The 25305-nt window shown below is 43.4% G+C and overlaps 1 protein-coding gene across 1 annotated transcript in view; it reads left to right on the top strand.

Moving 5' to 3' along the window:
* The window catches only part of FREM2 (FRAS1 related extracellular matrix 2), a 212164-nt gene that overhangs the window by 160450 nt on the left and 26409 nt on the right, over positions 1-25305 (top strand). The window contains exons 12-16 of the mRNA XM_038386548.2: positions 4184-4314; positions 6711-6869; positions 9720-10023; positions 12336-12467; positions 20424-20755. Of these exons, the coding sequence (XP_038242476.1) occupies positions 4184-4314; positions 6711-6869; positions 9720-10023; positions 12336-12467; positions 20424-20755 (1058 nt within the window). The remainder of the gene's footprint in view (positions 1-4183; positions 4315-6710; positions 6870-9719; positions 10024-12335; positions 12468-20423; positions 20756-25305) is intronic.

A 25305-nucleotide genomic window follows, 5' to 3' on the forward strand; every position in this document is an offset into this window, starting at 1 on the left:
TGTGTCTGCTTCCCACTGCAGCAGCAGAGAAGCCCTGCAAGCATTGAGCCAAGTCCAAGAGGGAGCAAACTGTGCCCTGCTGCCTCCCCAAGCTGTCGAACCTTACTATGATGGGATATGGGCTTGAGAGAGGGAGCTATGCCCTGACGCCACAAGCCATCAACCCTCACATTGCCAGGGCACAGGCTGGAGAGAGTGAGTTATGCCTGGCTACCACAAGCTATTGGACTTCTCACTACCAGGGGTTGACTTTGAGTCAGGCAGGCATGTAAGGCCTCAACCCCCTCCAGAAGCCATGATTCCACAATGAGAAGCTCAGAGTGTAAGGATTCCCACAGAGAGGGGAACTCCCCTCACAACCGTCTCAGGGGAAAGTCTTACAAACTTCAGAGAGTTTGGGACTGAAAAAAGCAAAATCAGGTGCCCCCTTTGTAAGGCAGCAACTTGTACTATTCACTTCTACAGCTCTAACTGCATATCTGAACAAAAACAGAGACATGGCCACATGGGTTTGGACCAGTGGGTCCATCGAGTCCATTGTCATCTCTATGACAGTACCAGTACAAGTTACTTCAGAAGAAGGTGGAAGAAACCATGTAGAGAGCAGTCATGGAAGTCTCCTTCTACCTCCCATTAGAGGCTGGCTTATTATTGAAGCAGGAGTGTCTATATTCTTTCAAAACTAGGGAGTAAACAGAGGTCACAGCTTCTCCTCAGCAGTGGAAATAATGACCTGAGAAGGGAAAGAGAGAGCTGAAATCCTTCTCCTACTCCTCCAGTGGCCCAGAAGGCACTTCAGACTTAATAGACAACCAAGGAATAGACATTGCACCTGCAGAAAACACCAGACCACTTAAAGCAGGGACTCCTTCATCATCCTTCATCTGATGACCTACAGTAACAGCCGGTTAATGGAAGAGAAGTGTGGTTTAACAGAGTTTTTCAGTTGGTCTCATCAGTACTTTTTTGATATGCAGGCAAAACTCAACCCAGAAATTTCAGTTGCTGATCTGGTCAAATTTACATTTCTGGTGCAAGGGGAAACAGAAAACTCTTTGTACAAACTGCCTCTTGTTGTACAGTGCCCTACGCAATGTGGCCTTGGCCTCCCAATGCCACCAGAATATAAATAATAGCAACCACCACAGTTCTTGTGATCTTAGCCACTCTAGAGTTTCTACTGTAGGATGGCTGATTGGAATCCTACAGCCAAACACCACAGAAAAGGGCATAACAGCCCTAGTTAGGCAGAGATCTCTCTCTCTCCTCATCAGATGATCATCAGATATCAAGAATAATTAGAGTGACAGATTAAACCTGTGGCTGGCCTTTCTAGTCACCACTGCCTCAACAAGACAAGGTTTGGAATTAGTTCCTCTATCCATACAAGAACCATACTGCTGTTTACTCCTGAGGGAATTCTGTGCCAAAAATACTAAAAATTCTGCTCCAAAAAACTAAAAATTCTGTGCACACTGTTTAAAAATTCTTCAAAATTCTGCAAATTTTATTTGTCAGTAAATAAATGTGGAGGCTCCAGCATAGCAGTGAGGAGCACAGGCCACTAGCTGCATGGAGGTGGGAGATCACCGTGCAGCCCCCCATCTCCACGGGACAGAGACATGGCAGCAAGGCTGCACCCAACCCTGACTCAGTGCAAGGGCCAGATCTGCCCCAGAAACACACTGGGGCCCTGCCTCTCTGCTCTAGGCGCACCAGGTGTGGGCAGGCAGGCTCAGCCCAGCCGGATCCAAATATAGAGGGTCTTAGTGTGAGGGGGATCCACGTGTAGGGCAAGAGGTTTCTGTGTGGGGCAGTCTTGTGCAGGCAGCTCAGTGGGGGATGTGGATGCAGAAAGGCTCATGGTGGGGTTCCGGGTGCAGGACAATGGGACTCTGCAGAGGGGTCCAGGTGAAGATGGTTGGGGCTCATCAGGGGCATCGGGGTGTGGGGAGCTCAGTAGTGGGATCCAGGTACAGGGGAGGTAGGGGCCAGTTGCAGCTGGTTTGCGCTCAGTGAGGTGGGTGTCCGGAGGGCTCATGGAATGGTGTAGGTGCAGGAAAGTTGGGGCTCCTCATGATGGGGGGGTCTATGGGCCTATTTAATGGGGGAGCCCTAGCTACAGCTGCTGCCAAGGTTCATGCTGGGTTCCTGTTCACCTCCCCCTTCAAATCCTCTATCCTCTTTTCTTCCCCATCCCATCCCTCTTCCCCACTGCCCCCTGCCCATCCCCTCCCCAGTCCCACCCCCTTCCTTCACCACTGCCTCTTTTTCTCAGCCCCACCCTACCCCCATTGCCCTGCCCCACCACGGGCACTCACTGTTGTACAGAAAACAGGATGGCTCCCAGCACATAGAAGGCGAGCACGACAGGCACTGGAATCCAGGAGGCGGCGTCCAGCTGCAAAGTCAGCAGAGCCAAGTGGCACCCTCTTTCAGTCGGGCAGCTCTGCGTGTGTGCCCCCCATGCCTCGCTTCTGTTGGGGAGCAGTGTCCCCACAAAATATATCCAGGCACATCTCCAAGCCCCCCCCAACCTCATGTAGCTTCCCTTTGCTGCCCCGTCACTTTCTGCAGGGAAGCAAAGAAATCTGTGGGGGAACATGCAGTGGTTCAGAATTCCCACCGGAGTAGCTGTTGCAATGAGGAATAACTTATTCTTATAGCTCCAGAAACCTTTCTGTTTTAGGTAAGTTCTTCTTTCCACAATTCCTGGAAATTAGTTCTCCCATCATTTTGTTTCAGTCTTTAGTACTCCTGTGGAAGGTGGTGGCATAAATGGATTTGTAAAGGGATATTTCAAGCATATGGAGTACACATGCCATCACTTGTACCCTGTTCATCTCGTTCTATCCAAAATACCAAGGCCTTAGGATCTCAGCATTGCTGCAGGCAAGATGTTAAAATACTGCACCAGTTGCCATGCTAAGCAACTGAGAAATTATTTGTTGAGATTGAGTCAAGGCTCCCTCTACAAGCTCCCTAGGATCATCATGCGGAAAAGGATATGAGCCTCATCTGGGGAAGATTTACAAAGTAGGTTTCCATTCCTCTGCAGAGATGTCTATTGGCAGGAACACGTTGCTGGGTTGGTTCCAAATAATTCTTTAATATACGAAGTTCTTACTCTATATTATGGGGTAAGACTTCTATTTGCACCTATTATCCTACTCTAATAACAATTTAAAAACTCTGCTTATCCTTTGCTTCTTTCTTTCTGTAATTCACTGCTTGCCACTTCCCATGAAAAGAGTGAGGAGAGAAGCTGTGCAGCACAATGAGAAATTTCTTAGCTGAAAATTTCCTTTCTGCTACCAGTTTCTCTCCTCATTCCACCCATCCTGGTGGTCTGGGAAATGACCGGATGCTAATAAGTAGGTGTTGGAATAACTTTGGAAGAACTCTTCTGGTGGCCTAAGGGGAAGGGCAGGATTTGGTCCTGGAGCCTCCAGCAAGAACACTGGACCCCCTCAGATTTCCATAGGTGGGAAGTAGTTACCCATTACCCAGTGATGAATGAGAAAAGAAGCTGTTAACAGAAAGAAAACTGTCCAAATAAGAAATGTCCCATTCCAGTTGCTGAGTGGGATATGTTTCCTTCACATAAGAGTTTCACTCATCCCTCCTCAGATCCACAGGAACTTGTAGTGTCAGCTGACACCGACTGTAAGCCTTACTCTGCGCTTGCTTCTGCCTCTGTGCTGTAAACCAACAGAGTGTGGTCTGACTTCTGAGGGAAACATGTTCCACAGAAGACACAGGAACAGAACACTGTGCCTCTGCCCAAAATCCCCTGCCCTTTGCAAGTGTTCTGTGATCCAGAGGATTTCCCCATGGATTTCACAACATCTGTGGATTTAAAGAGTCCAGCCCATTAAGCAGTAGGGGCAAACCTTGTATCCCTGACTGGATTATCCCAGGGAAACTCCACAAGATTAGTATTTTCTTGGCCCTTACACAGGAAATAAGATGGCCCAGTTAGTACACATTTAATTAATTAATTAATTATTGATTGTGTTTGGATAATGTAAACTAGTTTTTTCAAGTCACAAGCACATGTGTAATTTGCAAGACAAGTGTTAACTTTTGTAGCTCTCTCTGTCATGCCAGAATAGAATAGATCAGCAGCCTGACTATTGTGAACAGCAGATTTATTTTTAAAATGTGTTATTGTGTTTTTTAGAAATAGAGTTTAAGGAGGGTGAAACACAGCACATTGTGGAGATTGAGGTTCTTTTTGATGGCATTAGGGAGATGAGAGAGGCCTTCACTGTTCACCTGAAGCCTGATGAGAACATGGTGGCAGAGATACAGGTAACACAAACTATTCAACAGCATAATCTGGCAGACCTCTTATAGCTATTATTCTAGTAGCCTTGTTCTTCAGCTGGGTTATAATGAAGAGCCTAAAATTTCCATCCAAAATAATTCACCACCGTGGCTGAATAAATATCTATACTACCTCCTTGCAAATTACTTTTCTTTATCAGGATAGTTCTCAGTAACTATCATCATCTTGGAAACACTGACTGACAGGATCTTTCTGACATCTGTGGTGGAAGCTGTGGAAGTACCATGGGTCCTGTAATAACAACAAACTGCCTACACATGTATTAAATGTAACTTTTGCTATAATAGTTCTGTTATTGCTATACTTGTTGCTTGAACTGCAGTAGTAGCAGTCTTATCTATTAATACATTCTGTCTGCATTTAACACTAATACTTTCCTTCTCTGATTCTCCATATTCATGACTTAGAAGTGCAACATCTGTAATACTATTTAGCCTCTTAAGCAGTTGTCACATTGTGGGATTCAACCCAGACCAGTGAAAGGTTGTGTCACTGCTTGTCCTGTAGCCCTGCTTGCCTTAAAATGCTCTGCTGTTGTAGCTCCCTGTCTGGATGCTCTCAGTCAGTGTACAAGCATGCACTTAGTATCTGTGTGTAGAACCACCCTGTTTCAGCAACTCAGATGCCAATAGCATGTTTGTTACAATAAAGTCACACTCTGGTCTCTATCAGTCTTGATTGCTACTAGCCAAGTGACCCCAACAAACTCCCAGCCCTGAATTTTCCCAAAACTGTCTGCCCTGAAATGTCCAGTCCTCTCGTGGAATGTTCAGAGGAGTAATAAGGTCTGTTGCTCCTTTAAAGAGACAAAGCACGACAGCTTGTTGCTTTAACTGGAGTTAATAATCCCTTCAAGTCAAACACAGCACTGGGTTGATTTAGAATGAAAGTAAAACGAGTTTATTTAATCAAAAAGAGAGAGCTTTTAAGTGAGTTCAAGTATAAGGGATAAAGTTGGAAATTGTTACAAACAAATAAAAGTGAAAAAGTGCTTTCTAGTGACCAAGACTTATCTTGAACCAAAACTAGTTTTGTTACGATTCTTATCAAACCTCCCTCCAGCAATATGACTGACCATCCCCTTGCTCATCTTCGACAAAGGCAAGACAGCTTGGTTCCTTTTTCTTCCCAGGCAAAATATTTTTTGCTGAAGTAGGTTTCTCACCTATATTCAGTTCCCAAAGACTTCAACCCCCTGGGTTGTAAAGACCCATCTTTCTCATCTTACAAGAGCTCTGGCCACTTGTGTCTGTCCAGTGACGGCGGCCAAGATGACTTATTCTGTCTCCTTAGATCTTCCAAACTCACTGTTTTGTCCCCAGACTCAGGATGACATCATGAACCATTCTTCACTTTTTGTGGACCTCCCATAAATGTGGGCTTCCATTATTTTTGGTCACTTCTTGCTTAATTTCATTGGAGACAGGTAGATAGCTGCCTTCCCTTCTGTCTGGGAGAAAACCTGTTTCTCCCATGTGGTGTTAACATTCATAAAAGACCTTGCTTGATACACTTTTATAATACAGTAATATTGTATACAATTATTTGATTCAATTACTTATCATTTGAGGTTCAGCTCTTTGCGAGAGGCCAGCTCCTCCACTTGCTACATTGATGGCTTTGTTTACCATTTATGTAAATGTTTCTTCATTGTCTTTGCCTGATGACCAGCAAATCCACATTCCTTTGTCTAGGGCAGACTGTGCTTGTGTGTTGCTTGCCAAACACATTTTAAGAACATAATTCTAGCATTCATCCATATTCCTTTGTACACACCCTGCATGTACACAGCACAGGAATATTAATAAATCAGTTAGTAGTTTTGAAATATGTTACATCCCGCTATATGGATATATATGATGACGACAGTGTGTTAGGTTTATGAAGTACGTCTGGCCTGACGAGCTTCTGACACAGAGAATCCCTAATGGGCCTCTGTGTCACACCTGCATAAATTGTAAATAAGAACTGTCACCTGGCTCCCTATTGTCAGGCAGCAAAGATATAGCTACAGACACCACAGATCCACCAGACATGTGAAGCTGCAGCATTCAATAGAGATAAGTTATGCCATTATGGCTGTGTGGCTCAAGGACACAATGAGGCAGGAAATGGAAGGCCTCGTGCCTTCATCCTTCTGAGAAATACAAATATTTTGTTGCCATTCTGTTTCTCATCCTGTGCTATATTTTCCAGTGCTTCCATGGTGCTTCTGTCATTTCTCTTGGGATACTATTCTGCAGGCTAACAAATGCTGCTGCTGCTGCTAGGAAATATTTCCTGATCAACCTTCAGATTGAGTTGTCTTGGTTTTGTACATTTGCACTAAAAAATTATGTTTCTGTGTATTAATTGCCAGACAGCCAAGGCCATTGTGTATATTGAAGAAATGAACAGCATGGCGGATGTCACCTTTCCTTCAGTCCCTCAGGTTGCTTCTCTTTTGATATATGATGATACTTCTAGAGCCAAAGAGAGAACCGATCCTGTTGCTGGCTACCCTGTTGTCTGTATCACGGTGAGTATCAAGATGAGAAGTGGGAACAAAGCTAGTAGGTGGGTGATTTCAAAGAAACAATGGAAATGTATACTGCCTGAGGGAAGTGGTGAAGGGCTATTATAAAATAGAACACCGTTTTCAAATACTTTTGTTACTAATGATAGATAATAAATGTCTCCAGAAAGCATTTTTATTAAGATATGCACCATGAAAAGTTGTTCACTGCCAATTCTGTGCGTGATACTATATTTTCTTTATACAAGATGCTTGGGTAAATAATATGAAAACTTATCATCTTTGAAAAAAGAAACAAATGTGAAATACAGGAATTTACATATTAAAAATAGAAATTACATTTAAATACTCTTTTGGATCTGACTTTAAAAGAGTTTCCTCCACCATTAGCTGTATACAAGCAAGAGTTTACTACCATACTTATAGCAAAAAGATAAATTTTAAAAAAAGTTATACTTCCAAAGGGAAGTACTCAAAAGTCAGCAAATTGCCAAAATGAATGTTTCACATACAAACTTGAGTCTTGTGTGCATACATTAAAATTCAAGGCTGGATTCTAAGACCTTGATCCAGCCCTTTTCTACCACAAAATCTGCCTTAACAGTGCAGTTGGGGATTCCCCTTTAATAGGACATGTCACAGAGCGAGTATAGCCAAATCTACATCACCCCTCAGACACCTCTCCAACAGCGGGAGTGTTAGGGGGACAGGAAGGAATGTGGACAGAGAAAGTACTGCACTTCAGCAATCCCTGCTGTTGTAAATTACAAGCAAGTATAAGCTGTAGGATAGAAGCTGCTCTAACTTGGGTGGAGGTCAAATCAACTTTTAGGGGAAGAACAGGGTCAGAAAGCCGTCTTTCACCCACCTACCCCTGTTTCCTGTGCCAACCATAGCTTGGCCAGACTCAAGGGCCTTGTCCTGTGTCTTTAATTATGTGACTACACACTATTTTTTCCTCATGGCCTTTGTCTCATTCAGTCTCTGTTCCTCCACCATTAAAGTCAATTTATTGCACTGTCCAGTCTGTGCAGTGAATTAGGTCAGGGTCCTCTGTAATCCTTGGTGCACTGAGTTTGAATTTTTGGAAACTGAATGTGGAGATTAAAATTTATATACATTGAGTCGGGATTCTATCCATCTGCACCTCCCTTTAGAGTTTTTCAATGTGCACCTTCACAGGTTATGCATTACACAAGACACAAGGTTTTTCTAAATCACAGTAAAAGCTTTCATGCAACTTTGTTACACATCTGTGCACAATGCCATTTGAACATTGGGAGACTTGGATCAAAGAGCCAAATCAGACTTAGCAACTCCACTGAATGCACTGACTGCATAACCCAGGTCTGAATTTGACCTATATGCAGTATTTCAGATCAAAACTGGAATCCCATAAGCACAATTATAACTTTATAAAGATAAAGCAGAATAAGTGGCTAAAAGGATATTCTTAAAATATATTTTTTTCAAATTTGCCCTGCACTAAAATTCTTCTTTGTTGTGTTTCCTGACTGTTGAGTGATTAAAGCACAAGTTAGCTCTTCATCCATAACTTGCACTTTTGGTATAAGGTTTTATTTGGTGCTTTTGTTCCACAGTGTACTCCTAAGGGCATTCTGTGCCAAAAAATTAAAAATTCTGCGCACAATATTTTAAAATTCTGCAAAAGTCTGCAAATTGTATTTGTCACATAAATGTGGAGGCTCCAGCATGGCATTGGGGAGCACAGATCACTGGCTGTGCAAAAGTGGGAGATAATTGTGCAGCTCCCTCTCTCCCCCGGTACATTGACTCAGCGGTGAGGCTGCTCCCAACCCTGACAAGTGCAAGGACCTGGCCTGTCCCAGAAACATCCCAGGGCCCTGCCCCTCCATACTAGGTGCACTGGGGTGGGCAGGCAAGCTCAGACTGGCAGTATCCAAGTGTGGAGGGGCTTAGTGTGGGGGGATCCAGGTGTGGGTTGAGAGGGTTCTGTGTGGGGCAATCTGGGTGTGGGTGGCTCAGTGGGGGATCTGGGTGTGGAGGGGATCTGGATGCACAGGGGCTTGTTGAGGGGTTCTGGGTGCAACAGTAATGGGACTCTGCAGGGAGTTCCAAATGCTCAGAAGTGCGGCTCAGTGGGGTGTGGATCCTGGTGCAGCTGGTTGAGGCTCGGTGAGGTGAGGATCCGGTGCGGGTGGCTTGTTGGGGTGGTCCAGGTGCAGGGGGAATGGGGCTCATCGGGGGGGGTTCTTGGGGCAGGGTGGGGTGAGGCTTGGCGGGAGGGTCTGGGTATGAGGAGGTCTGGATGCATGGGGGTTGGGCAGATGGGGGAGCAGTTCCCTGTACAGGGATCCCTTCCCCTGCAGCTGAAGAGCAATGGGTGCAGGAAGCAGGGGGAGAGTTTGCAGAGCTTTCTGCAGTCTGGGGAGAAATCTGGAGGTGGGTCTGACCCAGCCCGGATGCTGTGCAGAAGAAGAGGAAGTCCCGTCCTCCCGAGCCCAGCCAAGACTAACAGCTGAGCCCAGCACAGGGTAGGAGCCACTAGAAGTGTCTTCCCCGGTCCTGCCTCCTGCTCCACAGTGATTTACCTCTCTGCCAGCTACCCAAAACATACTGCTGGGGAGGGTCACATGACCGTTGTTGCGGCTTTCCTTTGCTTCCCAATCAGAAAGTCATTTTTCTGCGGGGAAGCAAAGAAATCTGTGGGGGACATAAATTCTGTGCATGCAGGCACAGAATTCCCCCAGGAGTAACAGTGGCTAAAGCCAAGCCTTATCTGAATTTCCCGATCATTTTCTCACTACTGGAATTGCTCTCTTTATCGTGAAATAAATAAGATCATTATAACTTGTCTGATTCTTTCCATAGGCTTGCAATCCTAAATATACAGACTATGACAAGACAGGTTCAATATGTGCCAGCGAGAACATCAATAACACGCTGACTCAATACCGATGGCTGGTTAGTGCCCCTACAGGCCCTGACGGTGTGACCAGTCCCATGAGAGAGGTTGACTTTGATACATTCTTCACTTCCTCCAAGATAATCACACTGGACTCCATTTATTTTCAAGCTGGCTCTCGGGTCCAGTGTGCAGCTCGTGCTGTAAATTCAGATGGGAATGAAGGCCTAGAGCTCATGAGTCCCATTGTAACAATAAGCACAGACGAGGGTAATGTATCCATTAACTATAGCAAAACTTGCACACCACACAAAAAATGACTTTTCTCTCTTATTTAATCAGCTTTTACTTACTTGACATCTTTAATGTCATAATCTTGCCTGTTCTCTAGTCATTCATGGAGTCTTCAAATATCAATAAAACCTGAACTTCTAATGTAAAAAACAAGCAAGAAATAAACTTTTTATTGGAAGGGCTGCAGGGGGAAATGGGGAGAGAGGCGGAAAAAAACTTTTAGGCCTTCTCTGCACATCATAAAGGAGTTATAAAAAGCACAAACACATTTCTGCTGAAGACCTTTAAATAATCTTCCACATGACAAATCAGGCTTTCCTATTTTAAAAGTCAAAAATATAGGGTCATACCAGAAATCAAAGGGGTTTTTTTATGTTTAATGTGATAGTTGTTAAACAATCAAAACAGAATTTTCAAAGTGTTGCACTGTATAAATCCTATTTGAGAGTATGACAGTTATTTGTGTCACCCCTGCTCTCTTTGCTGCTACAGTAACTTTTTTATTTTGTGTAATATGCCATTTATAATAGAGAAGATATTAAATTGTTCCTTCTGTGCTTGTATTTGTCATTTTTAATTCCAAGTGGTTTGTTCTTTCCAGCTAACTATTCATGGCAAACTATTCTAGTTTTTACTGAGTAAGGAATCTGGAGGCTTGAAACAATAAAATTTCTACTTAGTCACTTTTTATTTTGCTTTGTGACCTCAGTTCACCCTCCCTGTGCTAGCGAAGACCCTGCATCCCAGAAGGGATTCTGCCTGAGTGTCTTACAACTCTCACTCCCCAACTGGCTCTGCCTACTTTTCTGGGGTCTGTGCTGGCCAATTCCAGGTTCTGGGGCTGAGTTTTGGATGTAGACATATGGGGGCTGGCCATAAATTATGTAATGCATTTTTTGATGATTTTTCAAGACCCATCCACCCTCTTCTAGCACTTTCTAACACTGAAACAAACACAGAATTAAGTACCTACCCATCCTCTACTGTGTTATGTAATTTATGACTTGACCCCTTGATTGCCGGAAACGTCTCTCAGGGTGAACTTTTCACAACTGATGGCCCTCAACCCTTAGGGTATGTCTGCAAACTAAGCCTGGGTCCGTGTTACCCTGGCTTGTGGACTTGGTGTTTTCAAGCCCGTGTTTGAGTGTCCACAATGCTCTGTAAACCTGGGCTTACAATTGCTGGACCCAGGTCTCACAGTCGGGGTCATGCATCCATACTGTACTATGCAGATCTTCTGACTCAAGTCTGCAGCTTGAGCTGCATCCACACTGCAGAATGACAGGGCCTGGACCCAAGTCACAGGAGAACTTGGGCTCTGACCCACCCCTTCTAGCAGGGTCCTAGGACCTGGATCTTGAATGCTTGCTGACCGGAGTCAGACTTATTGGTATATGAAAGGAAGGGGGAGCTGCACTGAAACCTGAGTCAGAGACTGGATGGGCTTAGTGTGCAGTGTAGACATCCCGTAAGTCAACATTTTGAATTACAAATGTAAATCCTTCACGGACTGAATGATGAGGAAAACTAACTGTAGGTTTACAAGTAGACATTTGAGTTACTGTTTTCTTAATTTATAAACAGTTCAATATGCATAAATATAATCTTAAGTAAGCTTGTTTAAACTTAAGTCCTCCTCAACAATATGGTTGCAGAAATCATTTGAATGTAAACAATTCACCTCTGTTGTTTTCCAATTTGCTCTGCTCTAGAGATATAATCCAGGTACAACATGAGGAAAACGTTTAAAAATAAAAGTAAAATCTTGTTTCAAAATAGTGAAATTAACCATGCAGCCAAACTACATTCTGAAGAGGATTTTGAACTTTTTTTTTAACGTGCCCATGCATGCATGGACCAAACTTTCAAAAAATGACCACTGAAATAGCCCCACATTTAGCACGGTCCCATGTGCAAACAGACAGTCATTTCTGCACAATAGGTACCTGTGTGTTTTTGTATACAGTGTCTTGCTCTGCAAGCCTGTTATGCATACAAATATATACTTAGAGTATGAGTATGCTCAATTTAGGCACCTAGTTTTGAAAATTTGATCCACTTTGGGCAAATAGTTCTGATTTCCACTTAAACCCTCTGTGGTAACAATTCCTGTTCAAAGATATGGTTAATGCTGGATTCTCCTAACAGGCAGCTTGTCATTCCAAAAAAATTGTCTAGTTTTTAAAGTATGTACAGTGAAAAAGAAACTTAAGATTAGTACAAAGCAGAGTAAAATGTTCTTTCTTCTGGACACAAAGTGAAGTTGCTTTTCCCTTTTCCATTAGGTCTTTGCCAGCCCCGGGTGCCAGGTGTGGTTGGGGCAGAGCCATTCTCTGCCAAGCTGCGCTACACTGGCCCGGAAGATCCAGACTATGCTAATCTCATCAAACTGACCATCACAATGCCTCATATTGATGGTATGTAAAAATTTCATCTATAGGTCAGAGTGCACATCATCTTCATTTTATTTTAGCAATTGTCTTAGTAGCCAAAAGCACAGTGTAATCTTGTAGTGTTTGTAACAGTGGAGAAATGCCATGAATGTGTAATTTGAACCTGCAGTAGTACAATATGTCATAGTGATATATGTGTAAGGAGATGAGTCACCCTGAATTACATCCTGATTAAACCACATGGACTGAAGAGTCACTCCTGTGCTAGGCTTTAGCCAATCCACAATCCAGAAACTGGTCTGTGACTCTCAGAGCAGATATATAAGCCTTATAGGAGGAACAGCAGCTCATTCTGCTCAGTGGCACTCCAGGGCTTGGAACCTTTCCCTGCCTGATGATGGCAACAGACTCCACAAACTTTAGCCTGCTTTTGCTCCAGCCCTGTTCCTAGTGCTGCTCAAGCCTTGCTCTCACTTCGGCCTTATTCCAACCCGACACTGGACTCCTTATTCTGGATCTTGATTCCCTGTCTCTGACTAGTGGGCTTAACTGCCACTGCTCCGATCACTAGGCCCAACCCTGTTCATTGTGGTTTCTGACAGTTAGAGCAGACTGACCTCTCTTGGGCTCAATGAACAAGATGGATCTCCTATGCCGGCAGGTGCTCTCTACAATAGAAATGAAATCTCTAGGCTCCTCTGCCACTGAGATGACAGAACTAGTTCAAGATCTCGAGAACTGAGTGGCCCAGCTACAATTGGAAAATGCCTTCCTGTGCTTGCATGTCCCAGCAGTCCTAGGCCCCCCTAACACCATCAGCCATGACAGCCCAAGATCTAGGTCCAAAGATCCTGCTTCCAGAGAGATTTGATGGGAGCCATCAAAAAATTTTTTGGGGGGAGTTTGCAATCAGTATTGCCTACAGTTCCTGTTACACCTAGCAATGTAGATGAAAAAACAAACCAAGATAGGTGTCGTCAGCAGCTTATTGACAGGAAGCACTGGATTAGGCATCACCACTCCTGGAGCAGGACTTCGATGAATTCATTTGTGTCTTTTCACTTATGTTCGATGACCCAGATCATGCCCATTACATCGAAGTTGCCCTGCAGTCACTCAAACAAGATCCCTGTTCTGTTGCAGCCTGCACCACCCAATTCCATCACCTGGTAACTGACATGGCCTGGAACAAAGCAGTGCAGATTGACCTTTTCTGTCTAGGCCTAATGATGAGATTAAAGATGAACTGGCCCAGGTAGATCCCCACTTGTCATTGCTCTCCATCATTGAGTTGTGTATCCAAATTGACAACCAACTGTTCAAGTAATGCCAGAAAAGAAGGAAGGTGCATGCTTGGCCACTGCCTAGCCCAGACCTATTCCTGCCACACACACCCCCAGGCAGTCGTCAGACCCAAACCCATGCAGGTAGACATGACATGAAGGTGCCTTTCAGATCAAAATAAGGAATATCGTTGTCTGAGTGGCCTCTGCCTGTACCATGGGGAACGAGGCCACTTTGCCACCAGGTGTCCCCTCAAGTACTGTTCTATGGCTAGTCTGAGAAAAAGAGCAAATTCAGCCTCATTAGAAGAGACACAGCCAGATGAAACAACAGGGTCGGGTTCCCTGGCCAGACTCCCTCTGCTACCTATGTGTATCCTAACCATCGTGGACAATGGCCAGTCCCACCTTCAGATGACGCTCTGACTTTGGGCCCTCTGTACACCTGAAGCGAGCTGCATTCAGCTTATGCTGATACACTCCAGAGGTTCTGGCAATTTCATGGACACTGGGTAGCTAAAAAAAATCCCCTACCGGTGCAAAGGAAACTCGCCCCGACCTTGGTGGAGGCAATTGATGGCAGCTTGCTGTCCTCGGGCGCAGTGGTCTGTCAGACTGAACCCCTCTGAACTGTAATTCAAACCAGCAGGAAACCATGCAGTTTAACCTGATTGATTCAGTGCACTTCCCAATCATGCCTGGTATCCCCTGACTCTCCCTTCACAATCCAGGCATTTCCTGGAGAGCACACAACGTTCAGTTTGAGTCTGATTATTGTCAGCATCAGTGCCTAGTCCAACCTAGTTTCAATGACATTAGACATAATCTGTGGAAAGCCTCCATTTTTTGCACACAGCAGGCTCCAAGTAAGGATAACTTACCAATTCCCACAAAATACACTTTGAGGATGTATTTGAAAAAAGAAATACTGCTGCTCTGCACCGACATAAGCCCTGCTACTGCCCCTTAAGATTGCTAGCCGGGGGCCAAAATCTGCTTTGGGTGAATTTACCCTTTGAACTCAGGGCCCAATGGGAGTACTTCAATGAAAATCTATCAAAAAATTTTATCAGTCCCTTAACATCTCCTGTCGGAGCCGCAATCTTGTTTGTTAAAAAAAGGGAAGGCATCCTGTACCTCTGCATAGACTATTAAGCACTGAACAGTATTACTATCAAAAATAAAATATCCCTTGCCATTGATCAGTGAACTACTGGATAGGATCAGCTCAGCTAAAATATTTACTAAACTTGACCTACACTACATCTATAACCTGGTCCGCATCTGAGAGGGCAATGAATGGAAAACAGCTTTTCTAACTCAGTATGGACATTTTGAGTAACTTGTCATGCCTTTTGGTCTCTGTAATGCCACTGCCACATTCCAGCACTTGGTTAATGATATCTGGGGCTGGAATATTCTAGACCAGTTGATCATTCTCTACCTAGGTAACGTTCTTATTTTTTCAGGTTTCAGAGTAGCAGCCGTGTTAGTCTGTATTCGCAAAAAGAAAATGAGTACTTGTGGCACCTTAGAGACTAACAAATTTATTTGAGCATAAGCTTTCATGAGCTACAGCTCACTTCATCGGATGCATTCGGTGGAAAATACAGTGGGGAGATTTATATACACACACACAGAGAACATGAAACAATGGGTTTTATCATACACACTGTAAGGAGAGTGATCACTTAAGATGAGCCATCACCAGCGGGAGGGTGAGGGGGAGGAAAACCTTTCATGGTGACAAGCAAGGTGGGCCATTTCCAGCAGTTAACAAGAACGTCTGAGGAACAGTGGGGAATGGGGTCGGGGGGAGAAATAACATGGGGAAATAGTTTTACTTTGTGTAATGACCCATCCACTCCCAGTCTCTATTCAAGCCTAAGTTAATTGTATCCAGTTTGCAAATTAATTCCAATTCAGCAGTCTCTCGTTGGAGTCTGTTTTTGAAGTTTTTTTGTTGAAGGATAGCCACTCTCAGGTCTGTAATCGAGTGATCGGAGAGATTGAAGTGTTCTCCGACTGGTTTTTGAATGTTACAATTCTTGACGTCTGATTTGTGTCCATTTATTCTTTTACGTAGAGACTGTCCAGTTTGACCAATGTACATGGCAGAGGGGCATTGCTGGCACATGATGGCATATATCACATTGGTAGATGCGCAGGTGAAGGAGCCTCTGATAGTGTGGCTGATGTGATTAGGCCCTATGATGGTGTCCCCTGAATAGATATGTGGACAGAGTTGGCAACGGGCTTTGTTGCAAGGATAGGTTCCTGGGTTAGTGGTTCTGTTGTGTGGTTGCTGGTGAGTATTTGCTTCAGGTTGGGGCGCTGTCTGTAAGCAAGGACTGGCCTGTCTCCCAAGATCTGTGAGGGTGATGGGTCGTCCTTCAGGATAGGTTGTAGATCCTTGATGATGCATTGGAGAGGTTTTAGTTGGGGGCTGAAGGTGATGGCTAGTGGCGTTCTGTTATTTTCTTTGTTGGGCCTGTCCTGTAGTAGGTGACTTCTGGGTACTCTTCTGGCTCTGTCAATCTGTTTCTTCACTTCAGCAGGTGGGTATTGTAGTTGTAAGAATGCATGATAGAGATCTTGTAGGTGTTTGTCTCTGTCTGAGGGGTTGGAGCAAATGTGGTTATATCGTAGAGCTTGGCTGTAGACAATGGATCGTGTGATGTGATCTGGATGAAAGCTAGAGGCATGTAGGTAGGAATAGCAGTCAGTAGGTTTCTGATATAGGGTGGTGTTTATGTGACCATCGCTTATTAGCGCCGTAGTGTCCAGGAAGTGGATCTCTTGTGTGGACTGGTCTAGGCTGAGGTTGATGGTGGGATGGAAATTGTTGAAATCATGGTGGAATTCCTCAAGGGCTTCTTTTCCATGGGTCCAGATGATGAAGATGTCATCAATGTAGCGCAAGTAAATTACACAAAGTAAAACTATTTCCCAATGTTATTTCTCCCCCCACCCCACCCCCCACTGTTCCTCAGATTGTCTTGTTAACTGCTAGAAATGGCCCACCTTGCTTGTCACCATGAAAGGTTTTCCTCCCCCCCCCCCCCCGCTGGTGATGGCTCATCTTAAGTGATCACTCTCCTTACAGTGTGTATGATAAAACCCATTGTTTCATGTTCTCTGTGTGTGTGTGTATATAAATCTCCATACTGTATTTTCCACCGAATGCATCCGATGAAGTGAGCTGTAGCTCACGAAAGCTTATGCTCAAATAAATTTGTTAGTCTCTAAAGTGCCACAAGTACTCTTTTTCTTTTTGCTTATTTTTTCAGAGAACCAAACCTTGCATGACCAGTGTGTCTGGTTACTACTTGAACATCTTCAAACTAAGTCTGTATGGGAAGCCTGACAAATGTAAATTTGATCACACCTCTGTGAATTTATTGGGTTATACCATCTCTCCCAACAGAATAAGTATGGACCCCAAAAAAATCTCTGCAGTTTTGACCTGGGCAACACCCAAAAGCATCCATTATATCCAGTACTTCCTAAGGTTCACCACTTTTTATAGATGATTCATCCATGGATTCTCGCAAGTGATGTTCCCATCTAAACCTTTTTTAATCAAAACAGATGCCTCCAATTACATGATCAGGGAAACGATATCTCAGCAACATGGGCCCCCAAATGACCTCCACCCTTGTGCCTTCTTTTCTATGAAATTGATACTCAAGGAACAAAATTAAGAAATCTATGATAAGGAAATACTGGTCATCAAGGCTGCATTTCAGGAGTGTCATCACCATAGAAGGTGCAGGCTTTCCAGTCCAGGTTTTCACAAATCATAAAAATCTGGAACATCTCCGAACTGCCACAGCCCTGAACCAGCATCAGATACATAGATCCCTCTTCTTTTTTAGATTCAACTTCACCCTGGTCTGCGAGCCCGGAACCTGAAATAAGAGAGCCAATGCATTATCCCAAAAGGGGGAGTACCTAGGTAAGGGTGATAAATCTCAATTCTCCCCTTTATTGAAGCCTTGCCATTTTGTAAACATACTGGCCAACATCAGTGTTTTGGCCCTTGTAAAATCCTTATGCCCAGTGATGTGCTTGTGGTGACATGGATGTCAGCCAATTCTGACCCAAACTTCTCTGTCACAAACAAGGTACTCTGGTACAAGGATCGCATTTATGTTCCTGAAGGACCACCTTGTCTCCCAATGCTCCAGCTATGCCATGATTCCACTCTGGCAGGCTACTTCACGTATAGGTAGACAGCAAAGCTGAAAGTTGGTAGCCCAAACTATTCTCCATCAAGTTTACATTGCTTCCAGTGAGTTGTGAAGCTGGACGAAGACCACCCCCCCATACCAAACCGCTAGGTGCCCTCATCCTGCTTCCAACCCCACCCAACTACGAGCATCTTATCTCAATGGACATCATCACTGATGTCGCCACTTCTCAGGGCTGTGTAGCTATACTGGTCATTGTCGACCTTCTTACTCAAATGGTGCACTTTGTGCCTTGTCAAAAGTTTCCCACTGCAGAAATGACAGCTCACTTAATTTTTGACTACCTCTTCAAGCTCCATGGGTCACCAACAGACATTATTCCTAGTCATGGGCCACAATTTTTCTCCCACTTTTGAGAGAATTGTTCAAACTCCTGGAAGTCACCCTACACGTTTCCTCAGCCTACCACTCTCAGATGGACGGACAAACAGAAAAGATAAGCCAAATTCTAGAACAATAATTTTGTTGCTTCATCAACTACCAGCAAGATGACTGATTCCAGTTCTTGCCTTTTGCCGAATTTGCTTACAGTAACTCCAATCACAGATAAACATGCCAAAGACCCTTCTATGCCAATTATGGCTTCCACCTCCAATTTCATCAGTCTGTACTGCAGGCCTTCCATGTCTCCATGGCTTTTGATTTGGTTCAACACCTCTACCACATTAAAGAGGAATTAAAATCATACTTAAACTCAGCTAAGGAGGACCTTCATGTCAGTCAGAGACAGAGGATGTATCTCAACTCAACACTTGGGCACCTCCCAACCCTCAAGGAAACTAGACTACCATTACCTTGGTCCGTTCTAGATCATGCAACAAATTAACCCCATGGACTTCAGGCTCCAGCTATTGTGTACCATGAAGATACATCCAGTATTCCATGCTTCCTTGTTAAAGACATATGTGGACAACTCCTTTCCTGGATGCACACAACCACCTCCACTCCCCATCATGGTTCAGGGGCAGGAAGAACGTGGTGAGGCAGACCCTGGACTCCAACCTCCTCTGAGGATGACTGATGTATCTCATAGATTTGGAAGGATGTGGCCCAGCGAACCGTTCATGGAAACCAGCCAGCAACATACATGCACCTGACCTCCTTTGTGAATTCCATCAATTACACCCCGACAAGCGGGGTCTAAGCACCCAGGGCGGGGGTGAGGGTAATGTAAGGTGATGAGTCATCCCTGAAGTAGACTCCACAAGCCTTAGCCTGCTCAAGCTCTTTTCCTAGACCTGCTGCAGCTTTGCTCTCACTCTGGCCTCGTTCCAACCCCCTGGTGGACTGCTGATTCCAGCTCTCACCCACCTGGCTCTGAGCACTAAATCCAACTGCCATGGCTCCAACCACTAGGCCTGACCATCTCCATCACAGTTTCTGACAAGATGTTCTCTTTTCCTCATGTTCTTCGATGTGCAAATTAAATGGTTCTAAATTATTTTCAGTTTACACAAATTTGGACTAATCTATGCTTAATATAACTCCTTTGAAGTTGATGAAGTTACACTAGGGATGAATTTATCCTGTCGAATATTAAGTGTTATGCGGGGGGGGAATGAAATCTCCTGGATGCCTATGTACTGCTTATTGAATGCCTTTCAGAAAACAGAGGTTGATTTGAGCTGAGAAGTTGTTTGTTACATGGAAGTGTCACTCTAGTAGAATGGGCATCTAAACATTCTGGCAATAGCCATAGGTGAACTAGTTTTTAAATTTTAGCTTGAGTGTAAAGTGGTTCGAGCAGACAGCTAGCATTATTTTCCCAGTCTTTCTGTCAACCTTGGACAAGTTACTTACCCTAGATAGACCTCAGTTTATCCATTTGCAAGCTGAGTATAATCATGTTTACCAATTTCACAGAGGTTTTAGGAGACTTTAATGAATGTTTTTAAAGCATTTTAATGAATGGTGAGGGATACAGTAGAAACTGATTTGCTGGGATGATTAGGAAATCAGTTAATTAGCCAATAAGTAAACAAACAATTTAAAAAGCAAGAAAACTGTATCACATAATGCACTTTATGCTTTTATCTTAACAGCTATAGCTCAGTTTTAATTATTTTATGATGAATCTTAATAATGTGCAATGAATGCATTATAACATAATTTATCTGGAACGACATCTTATAATGAGACCTCCCATAAAATTTGAAAAGCATCTAGCTGTTTTAGGAGCCAAACTCCCATTCTAAAAAGTGACTTAGGCACCTGATTTTACCCAACGTCTCATATTACAAAGATGTCATTCTTTTCCAACATTCTGCTACACAGAACATCATTTTTGTTTACATTTTAAAGTGCATTGATTAGTGGGGTTCTCCTGTATGTTCAAAGCACAGTCTAATATACCTAAAATGTTGTGTTTGGTAACTAGCAAATTTTGGCAGAACTGAATGTTAAAATGTAGTTACGGTGCCACCAGTTACCCTTATGTTTTCTAGGCATGTTACCTGTTATCTCCACGAGAGAGCTGTCCAACTTTGAGCTAACCCTCAGCCATGATGGAACTAGGGTGGGAAATCATAAATGCTCCAACCTGTTGGATTACACAGAAGTGAAGACTCACCATGGTTTCTTGACTGATGCTACCAAAAATCCAGATGTGATTGGAGAGACCATTCCCTACCAACACAGTGCATCAATCAGGGGCCCCGGTACTTTACGCTTCTACCGAAATTTGAACCTGGAGGCCTGTTTATGGGAGTTTGTCAGCTATTATGACATGTCTGAGCTCCTAACTGATTGTGGAGGCACCATTGGGACAGATGGACAGGTACCAAATGTTAACTTCTTATCTGTATAGTGGTCTCAAAATAAACGAATGCAGTTCAGTCATTTGCCCTGTGATTTACATGTGCTCTAAGACTAAATCGCTTAAGAATTGCATTTAGTTAAGAATAAAAGCCTTTTCTTTCATTAACCATCCATAGACCTGTCCTGAACCTGATTATTTCATAACACTATCAATAGCCACTAAATACCAGCAAACATAATGGGTGAAATCCTGGCCCCATTGAAGCTAATGGCAAAACTCCCATTGGCTTCAGCGTAGCCAGGTTTTCATCCAATACATTTACATTTTTTACATTTGAATGTGTAGTGACGATATCCCATTCCAGTCTTACTTTGGACTGAAGCCCTTCTGAAAAGTTTGTTTTTAATCAAGTGATTGTTAGCCCATTTCCAGTAAAGATTGAAGTACTGTGATATTTAGATGTATACAAAATACAATCCCTTTCAAGCAATATTAAAGAGGAAGGCGTTGAGGCTGACCCCATATGCTGATGGCAATTTTCTGTGCTGCCATGTGGGAGGCTTGGCTTTAGCTGTCAGTGCTAGTCTCTTTCTCCCTGTAGCAGCAGGAGTTGTGAGTGTCGATAGCCCACAGAGGAGACCGTGCTTCATATCACTGAACAGAAAAACCCCTCAGGCAAGAAGGAAAGAGAGACTCCACCAGTTTTACATGTCATATGGTGGTTGTCATGTGGAGCCCTGGAAATGGAGTTAAAGCCGGGGAATTAGGTTTCCGTCAAGTCTATATCAATATTGTGAAGGAGGCAAAGGGGGCCTGTGTTTCTTCTGCCATTGTGACATCAAAGTCACATCCCAAAACTTTTCTGTACAATAAATTGCTTCATAAGCCCAGACTGCCTCCACTCAACCCCAGAATAGAGCACCACTGGCTGTGAGGAGTTATCTTTTTATTTCACAGAGAAGGTCATACCTTGGAATATTCTCAGAGGCTGAGAACAGGACCAAAACCACAACACCATAACCACTGCACCATCCTTCCCTTCATTGTAACTGCTATCTAGGATAATGCCACATACTCTGTAAAATATGCAGCTAATGCAAAATGCAGCAGCCGATGTACTTAGCCACACAAGAGTTGGAGGATCATCATCCCAGCACTCCATTCTCTGCCTGAATCTTCATTTAGTACAGAGTCCAGTTCCAAGTCTCTGTTCTAATATTCAGAGACCTCCATGGATTGGCCTATGAGTTCCCTTTTTCCTTTGCAACCAGAACCTCCAAGAGGTACATTCCACTAGAACCCTGAAACTATCAGCAAGAAGGGGGAGGCTAGTATGTATGGGATGCAAAACTTGCACAACAGCTGGAGCTAGGCTGCAGAATTTGTTCCCAGAAGATAAGAATGATTACAGACCCCACCGCTTTCAGAGCTAAATACTAACTCATGTCTTCAGCTCTGCTTTCCCGCAGTCTCTGAGCTCTCACACAGACATACAACAAACTCACTAAAACCACACATTCATTTCTTCTCTCTCACACACAACACAATCCTTAACACACAAACAAGCACAGAGAAATCCCTGTAACCTAATCAAGCTATTTCTCCCACCACCTGGGAAGGAAGACAGATTATTCTTTAGTAATTATTTCTATTTTAAAATATTTGTAAATACTACAGAGATGAGACCAGATAGATAGGCTAGATTGGTGGAAGATAAGATGCTTTTCACATATAAACATAACTGAAAAAAATAAGGGACAATGTTGCTACTCATTTTAATGAATATTTTTAGAGTATTAAAAGAAATTACATATTCTAGTGCAGGATAAAACATGGCACTTGCTTCAAACTCAGGGAGCATTTTGTACTGTAGGTAAGAATCATTATATTTAAAAACTTGTGTGGCAGGGGAATCTTGAGAGGCATCAAGCAGCGGTGAAGTCATTGCTCAGTGCCTCGCAGGATGTGGTTAAAAGATCACAATGCTGTAAGTGAAATATCAGACTGAATTGGTTCTAGCAGTGAAACGTTGCCCCCTCTCCCATCATAACGTGCTTCACTGCCTTCTTCATTTTTAATTCTTCTCTGAGTTTGGTCTTTGTCTTCACATGACCCCCCCCCCTCGCTGAGAGGCTAGTCAGTCAGTACCTTATCTCAGCAGTTGTCACCATTGTTGCTTTTTTCCCCTTCAGCTAACAATTAATAATCCTCTTATGTGGGATGAAAATTGGCAACTGCAGTTTTCACCATGCTCTTGGTTCAGCACGCCAAGGAAGCCTGTGTTCCACAATGCAGAATGTAATACATAAGGAAATGACAAAAAATGCTTTTAGCGATACACCTCTACCCCGATACAATGCGACTCTATATAACACGAATTCGAATATAATGCAGTAAAGCAGCACTCCAGGGGGGCGGGGCTGCACGCTCCGGTGGATCAAAACAAGTTTGATATAACGCTGTTTCACCTATAACGCGGTAAGATTTTTTGGCTTCCGAGGACAGCGTTATATCGGGGTAGAGGTATATTATATTACCCACTACTCCTGATGGGTCTTGTTTTCTGTTTGTGCAAGGTGAGCAGGTTGGCAGATGAATTGCCAGTCAGTGTGAAGATTTCATTGGGTTTGTGTCTTTAAGGCCAAGTCTTGGTTCTTCACCCCACCTGGCCCATGTGCCGAAAAAGTAGTGCTGAGGAGGATGGATAGACTTCCTGGAAGGGGTCTGCAACTCCCTTCATGCCATGGGGCTTTGTTTCATGGTAACTCCACCCATGGCAGGGATTGGGAGAAGCTTGGGTGCATGCTGGGGGAAATGATATCAATGGACCAGTGACTTGTTTGGTTTCATTGCAACACTCCAAGCAGTCTGGGGCAGGAGGTGCAGCAGCCACAGACACTGTGCAGATGGGTGGCTACTGCCTACATAAAGCATTTCTTTTGGGACTCTCTGTCTGCGACGGAGCATTCTCTCCCAGGACTACCTCAGAGTGCGAGCAAACCCTGTGTGAGGATACGAGCACAGCCTCCTTCAATCTGTACCATAATGTCAGGGAAGAGGGGCTAGATAAGGTTCTTCCCAGGCATTCTTGAAGCAGAGAAACACAAAGTACTTCATAGTGATTTTCAGAGGGGATGAGCACCCACAAGTCCACAACTAATGGTTGTGGGAATTGCATGTGCTCATCCCTTCTTATAAATCAACCCACTTTTATTTAAGTGTCTAAATGTGGATGTAGCTACCTAACTTTAGGAACCTACATCTGAAAATGTGCACCCTGATCTCCTGGCACTACACCAGTTAGTCTAGATTAGAACTGTGTTCTGGCTAAAGCTGAGGTCAGCCCTTATGGTTAGCAACAGTTTTCATTGTGCCAACACTCCACAGTCCAGTAAGCCAAAGTTTGAAATTCAAGATATATAAAGTATATAAACTTGCAGTATATAAAGCTCTTAAAATAATAGATCTGAGATACTTGAAAAATTCAAGCCATAGATATAGGCTGGGTTATGACCCCTATACATTCCTTAAATACTGCACAGCGATGTTGTGAAGCTTAATGAATTAATGACTCTGAAGAGCTTTGCGATCCTCAGATGAAAGGTGCTAAAGAAGTGCAAAGTATTATTTTTGAAAGGAAGTTAAAAAATGGGTGGGGGGGGGGGAACCTAAGAAAAGTTGGTGTCCCTTTTCATATTTAATTTATATAGAGGAAAAAAGTCAGCCTGGACTTGTTTGATAGAGTATCATTTGATCTTATTTCCTCCTGTTGTAATTACATTCTAGAGCCAGACAATTTGTGGTTCTGGTCATGTGCTTATTTGTGGAAGCTACTTTCTCTTGTTCCAGTCCATTAACAGGCTTGACATGGTGGCTCAAGAAAATTATCATTCAAACAAATTTTATTAACAATATCAAGTAAAGTAAGTCTCTGCCAGAAACAACAAGATGAAGAACATACATTAAAATGTTTGAATGTACAGATTGGTAGCTTGAAGCTACTGTAATGGAATACAGCCGAGCAGCTGTATTTCACTCTGCAACAGAGAGGCTGCTTCTAGCCAGGGTTTGAAAAGATTTCCCTTCCAGTCTGTTCAGCTCATATTTCTAGTGCAGATGGTGTAGGCTAAGATGTTTAGATGGTCCATGTAAAAATTCATTTAAAAGCTAACACTTTACTACTGTGAGTTGTATATGGAAGTTCACGAATTTTTACTCTAAAGAGCCAGTGTTTTTCCATCTTCACTAGATCTAGCTTTAGCAAAATTGGACCTCAGAGCTGCGAGTTAGTTTTCCTGATAAATTCGCTGGACGGTGTAAATTGCAAATAAAAAGAAATATATATTTTCATGGCAGTTTTTCAAGCTCAGCTAGCATAATCAACTTATGATTTTTCCTTAAACATGTCAGGTCCCATAACAGATGTCTTCCACCACCTCCCGAGCTGTTTTTGTAAATAAGTGAATTCAGTAAGGGATGAAAAGAAAAACTATTTTATAAAGTGAATACTTTGTAGATGTATGGGCACCAGCTGTGCAACAAAGTAAAAAGTTAAACATTTCAAGAGG

The sequence above is a fragment of the Dermochelys coriacea genome, chromosome 1 (genome assembly GCF_009764565.3).
Source record: "Dermochelys coriacea isolate rDerCor1 chromosome 1, rDerCor1.pri.v4, whole genome shotgun sequence".
Taxonomy (NCBI): Eukaryota; Metazoa; Chordata; order Testudines; family Dermochelyidae; genus Dermochelys; species Dermochelys coriacea.